Source organism: Fulmarus glacialis, unplaced genomic scaffold (assembly GCF_000690835.1).
Source record: "Fulmarus glacialis isolate BGI_N327 unplaced genomic scaffold, ASM69083v1 scaffold18331, whole genome shotgun sequence".
Taxonomy (NCBI): Eukaryota; Metazoa; Chordata; class Aves; order Procellariiformes; family Procellariidae; genus Fulmarus; species Fulmarus glacialis.
The window spans coordinates 2,064-7,469 of NW_009193615.1; the positions used below are offsets into that span (position 1 = coordinate 2,064).

Here is a 5,406-nt window from a genome sequence, read left to right on the forward strand (position 1 = left end):
ACGGTCCTGGGTGAGGCTGCGGAAATGAGGGTTGTGCCTTGGCGTGTATGAAACCCCTGGGCTCGTGATGCTCCCTAAGGAACCGGCTGAGGTTTCTTTAAACAGGAAAAGGATAACCTGTTTTATTAATGTCTTAATAAAGCTGAAATGCATCCTTTTTTTTTTTGCTATTTTTAATAGAATGATCATAATTATTCCTGCCAGTGTCGGGGGATTTCATTTTTTTGCTGGTCTAATTAGCCTGTCGTTTGCAGTGAGGATGTTAGCTCATGGCCACTAGAGATCGTGGCTTGCCTGTAGCTTTTACTACATGATTGCAGGCAGGATCCGTCTGTGCAGGGTCTGTGCATGAGAGGAGGCTGCCGCACTTGCCTGTCTCTGAGCGGTGATCCAGATGGGCAGGCTGCCGTTGTCCCACCAGCTGTCCACGCCTTGCGTGCTGTGGTAGGGGAGCTTCTGACCCGTGGTGGTGTTGAACCACATGTTGTGAATCACCCCGTGGTTCTCCAGGTATCTCCCTGTCAGGAGAGACGGAGGAGGCGGGGGTGAGCCAGGCTGCGGCTGGAGGGGGGGTCTCGCCCCTGCACTGGGCAACGGGCCGGCTCTGGGTCAGCAAGGAGCTTCTGCCTCTCGTACCCCGTCCCAGCCCTCCCTTTGCCTTTGCTTTGCCTCCTTCCTCCCCCTGCCTCCTACAAAGTGGGGTTCCCAGGGTAGGGAATGAGATGCTGGGGGGATGCCTGCTCCTCACGCGGGGGGGTTGATCCCAGGCAGGTCTCACCCGGACCCCGAGCCGGGGCACCTTCGCCCCTGGAGGTGCCGCTGCTGCCTGCCAGTGCTCCAGCCCTTCTCGGGGCAGGCGGGGGTCACCATTATCCTGCATTTAACTTATCACTTTGGTGTTTCGCTTTCTCTGTTGTTCACAACTGGTGAGGTCAGCACGCAGCAGAAATTCCCATTAGAAATGAAAGACTTGCACTTTGTACTATTACATGTCATGCTATTTTTATTATTCTGATCCTGAAGACTGCACAGTTACTTCTGCACGATATCCCCATCCTCCCTTGTATTGACAATGCCTCCCTGCCTTTTCTCATCAGCAGATTTCATTAGCATGTTCCACTCTTTTATGCCAAGGTTATTAATGAAAATCTTAAATAAGATTGGCTCCAAAATCGATTCTTCAGGAATTCCCCTGTTGCCCTCCCTCCAGCTTGACAACCTCCTCTCAGCATCACCTGCCGTCCTCTTCCCTGTAGCCCGTTACTTCCCCACGTTAGGGATTTTGTGCTAACCGTCTTCTCCATCTTAACTAATGATTTCTTGTGTGGCACTGTATCAAATACATTACTGAAGTCCAGAAAGATTAAATTTAGTGCATCTCCCTTGTCTAAAAAATCATTTATCTCATCAAAGGAGGCTATCGGGTTGGTCTGGTGCTATTTACCTTTGATAAACCCAGGCTCAGTTCTATCCCTTTCTGCAGCTATTGCCTTGTCTCTCGCTGACTGGGGAATCTGGATTAGGAGAATATTGTATGGAATATTATTGTGTGTTTGTGCCTTTGTAATTATATTTGTATGTTTGCAATGTTGTAGCACGTGTTGTACTCAAATATGTACACAGATTAGAGGCTATGGATATTCGGCACCTATATAATATAAGTAACTTAGGTATGCTGATAAAAACAAAAGGAGGACACTGCAGTGAGAGACTGACTTGTGCCAGAGCTTAGCACTAGCGACTAAATTAAATGAAGCCTTACGCTGCATGAACTGTACTTTAATCTTTATTTTGTGACTCTGGTAGATAGGGAAGCCTAAGTAAACTTTAACTACAGGCTGTCCTGTAACAAAAGAGAGGGAAATTTCTCAAGACACAGACAAAAAGGGTGCCTGGACGCTGCGAGAGCGAACCAGGAGAAGACCCCAGACTCTGTCAACAGGGTTGGATGAGCAGAAGTGCCATCGGGAGATCAGGCGACCTGTAGAGACTATAAATCCAGTCACAACCGACAGGCACCCAGCTCGAGCTGCAGATTGCATGCATTGGGAATAAATATGTACAAAAGAGTTGATCAGATCTGTTATTAAAGCGGAACTTAGGGATGAGCCCTGCTGAGGTGGCCTCCGCCTAATTCCTACCATAGTCTAGGTGGCGGCTGCATAATTCCTATGACATCTGGTGCTATTTACCTTTGATAAATACAGGTTCAGTTCTATCACTTTCTGCAACTATTGCCTTGTCTCTTGCTGTATTTCCAAAATACAGCTGTTCTAAAGCTTTGCGTGCTGCTGAGGCTGGATGGCTGCTTGACTTAGTTTCCTTCACTGATGCATAAGCCTTAACTTTGCCCTTCCCCAGCTTGCACCCTGTGCTGCTCCGTCTGGCTCGGGGCCGGCGGGGACTCACCGGTCAGCAGCGTGAAGTGGCACGGGCTGGTGATGGTGATAAAGGCAGGAGTCATGTACCGCGCCTTCACCCCCTCCGCAGCCATAGCGTCGAGGTTGGGGGTGTCCACGTCCTGGTCGTAGTTCCACCGAAAGCCATCAAAGGACACCAGGAGGACTTTGCTGCGGTTGGGTACCTGCTGCACGGGGATACATCTTGCTAAAGAGAGGGCAGCAAATACGAACCCCAGGGAGGGGAACATCTTCATGCCCTTGAAATGGAATAGCCCAGACATCCAGAGAGCTCATATTAATACATGCGGGATGGGACTAAGTTCAGTTTTTATCTAATCGTGCAGTTGCCGATCAGGCGGATGGCTTCAGCCAGCACTTCATATCAGAGTGATCCTCTCTGTTTTTTGTCTAATTGAAGTAGATTAGCTTAGACTTCCTTCTGGGTCATACACCATATCTGCCTCCTCCATCAGTGGCGTTGGGTGCTATTTTAGTACTCATGAATGGAATTGCTTGTGTGGCGGGAGGCTGCCTTCTGCAGGCAGCCCGTGCGAAACCTGCCTCCCACCACCCCGTGCCCCGGCTGCCGTCCTTCACCCCAAGCTGGCTCCCTGCAGCCCGGTGCCGTGTCCCTTCCACACTCCCGGCTTTTGGTGCCCGGCTCTGTGGTCAGCAGTTCGGCTTCAAAAGGCAACTCACCCCCCCTCCCAGGACCGCTCGTCCACCTTGAGAGGGGTGCTCAGAGGCTCAGAAAGGAGCCTGGATTTACCCAAGGCCCTTGAGTGTGGCTTTGTGGAGCTACATCCTGGGGAAGGATCACTAGCTACGTGCTTTCCTGGATCCTGGCCATGCCAGCAACGCCCGGAGATGCTCCAGAAGGTGAACCTGGCTCTGAAGCCCCCGTGTCCCATCAGCCCAGCTCCTGCTGCTCGGGTGCTGCTGCTCACCGTGGGTGACCCTCATCCGCTGCTGAGCTTTGCTGTATCAGCGTCCCATTTTATCAATATCTGCTGTTTTTATGACTTCTCTGGGGTTTAATCATTGCTGACAACTCATTTCTCAGCAAAACTGAGTTTAAGAGTTTTGTAGCCTTATGTAACAGAGGTTGACTTTGTTCCCCAGGGTCTGAACTCTCAACCTTTGTGTCTTTGCTGATCTCCCTCTGCTCAGATTCCAGATTTATTCCTTGATGCTTTGCTTCCTAATTGCCCAGCCATCCCCCTCCCTTGCCGAGCAGAGCCGTCTCCACTGGTTTCCCCAGCCCTGTCTGGGGTCATTCCTTGGCATTTCTCCCCCGGGGGTGAGCTGGGCAGATGACTCTCACGCGTGCCATGGTTGAGCCTTCCCGGCCCATGACAGTCTCTTTGTAGACCTGAGCATCCCTGAGTATTCCCGTCTGGACCGATTCCTCGGGGTGCATCAACGTCTTGGTCGCCTCTTCCCCTGTGCTTGTGTTTCCCAGGTGTGACATGGGATAATCACGCAAGGACATTGCAAGAGGTTCGAGCGATCCCACCAGGGACCTCACGGCCAACACCAGCCAGGAGCCCAGCCTTGGACGCTTCGTCTGCGGACAGGGGAAACGAGCCCAAGCTGCGGTGGGATGGAGCCCGCGCTGAGCCCGGAGGCAACCCCTCCTGCTGCTATCGGAGGGCGTGGGGGGGTGTTGGTCTGACGGCAGCCCAAGGAGAAATCCCTCTGCAAGGAGCAGGGGTCACAGCCCGCTGGGGAGGAGGCGTGCGCTCTGCTGGGGGCCAGAGCTCTTTGCTGGATGCTGCGAAGCCAGAGGCTGCTGGTGTGACCGGTGCATCTGCGTGCCCTGGGTTTTGCCAGGCTGCAGCAGGGTGGCTGTTCTGCTGGGCTCCTGTCTGTCCATGCCAGTAGCTGTCGTGTGTCCGGAGAGCGGAGAGCACCAGGAGAGGAGCTGCTGGCTGCGCACCCCGCTCTGCCAGCCCTGGCACTGCAGTTCACTCAAGGAACTATTTTGTTATCAGCATTTGCTGCCCTGCATGAGATATTGTCCTTTCAGCAAGGGCAGAGGGGTCTGCCAGGCACTGAGGGTTTAAAGGGCTTGTATGATAAAGATGTTATCGCTTACCAAGCTCAGGGAAAGCCCTAAATATTCAGCATGTTGTTCTGAGATGGGTCAATAAGTCTCCATGCCATTGCTAACAGCGCAGGGGAAGGTCGTGATAAGTTATCGTGTTCATCGGCTCTGCTGGGAGGGAAGAGGCTAGAGAGAAGGAAGCACTGCTCTAATCTCGGAGGAGTATTTAATAACAGGAGTGTCTCAAGGCCCTTTTTGATATTCAGTATCTGAGGGGCATGAGGCACAGATAAAGAAGATTACCTTTGGCCACCCTGTCTGGGGACACTGTCAATCTCCAGCTAAAAAGGCTGATGCAGTTGATCTTGCACCAACAGCTCCCCAGGCGCTTATCCTACGAGCAGATGTGTCCGAGGGGCCATGGCTGCTCTGGGGCCACCGTGTCCCTGCTCAGCACCCTCCAGATCACGGGCCCCTTGCTGACGGCACTGATCCTGCATCCTTGGAAGCACTCACGAGAACATGCAGTAAGCTGTGCTCTGATGGCGGGAGTCGTTAGTCCCAACACCTAATTGGGGAAGATGGCCCCTGCAAAGGCGTGTTGGGGCTGAGACTGTCCTTCCCACACTTGTGTACTGAGTAACTCTGTGAAGACAGATGAAGGGGCTAGAAAATAGAAATCAGAAGCACAGGGAAGTCATCTGCCAGTGGAACAGCCCTGTTTGTCTGAAACACGGCGCTTGGGCTCCCAGCCTGTTACCAGCCTTTGCAAAAAGTGACGTGCTGAACACCCCTTGGGCAAAACCCAGCTTTTCTGCGGCGTGTGAACACACGCGGGCGGCACTGGGCAGCTGCCGGGGGTCTGTGCTGGGGGAGCAGTTTGGTCAGGCAGGCAGGGGCTGGTTTTCCTTCTTTATTTTTATTTTTAAATGGAAAATCAAATTGCAAATTTCTCAG

At 52.5% G+C, this 5,406-nt stretch overlaps 1 protein-coding gene across 1 annotated transcript in view; it reads right to left on the reverse strand.

The window, feature by feature from the left end:
* The window catches only part of ENPP7 (ectonucleotide pyrophosphatase/phosphodiesterase 7), a gene marked incomplete at its 3' end in the record, with an annotated part of 4,689 nt that extends 2,006 nt beyond the window's left edge, over positions 1 to 2,683 (reverse strand). The window contains exons 1-2 of the mRNA XM_009587516.1: positions 2,410 to 2,683; positions 373 to 518 (exon numbers count right to left, since the gene is read on the reverse strand). Coding sequence (XP_009585811.1) covers positions 373 to 518; positions 2,410 to 2,683 — 420 coding nt within the window. The remainder of the gene's footprint in view (positions 1 to 372; positions 519 to 2,409) is intronic.
* Positions 2,684 to 5,406: the final 2,723 nt, after the last annotated feature.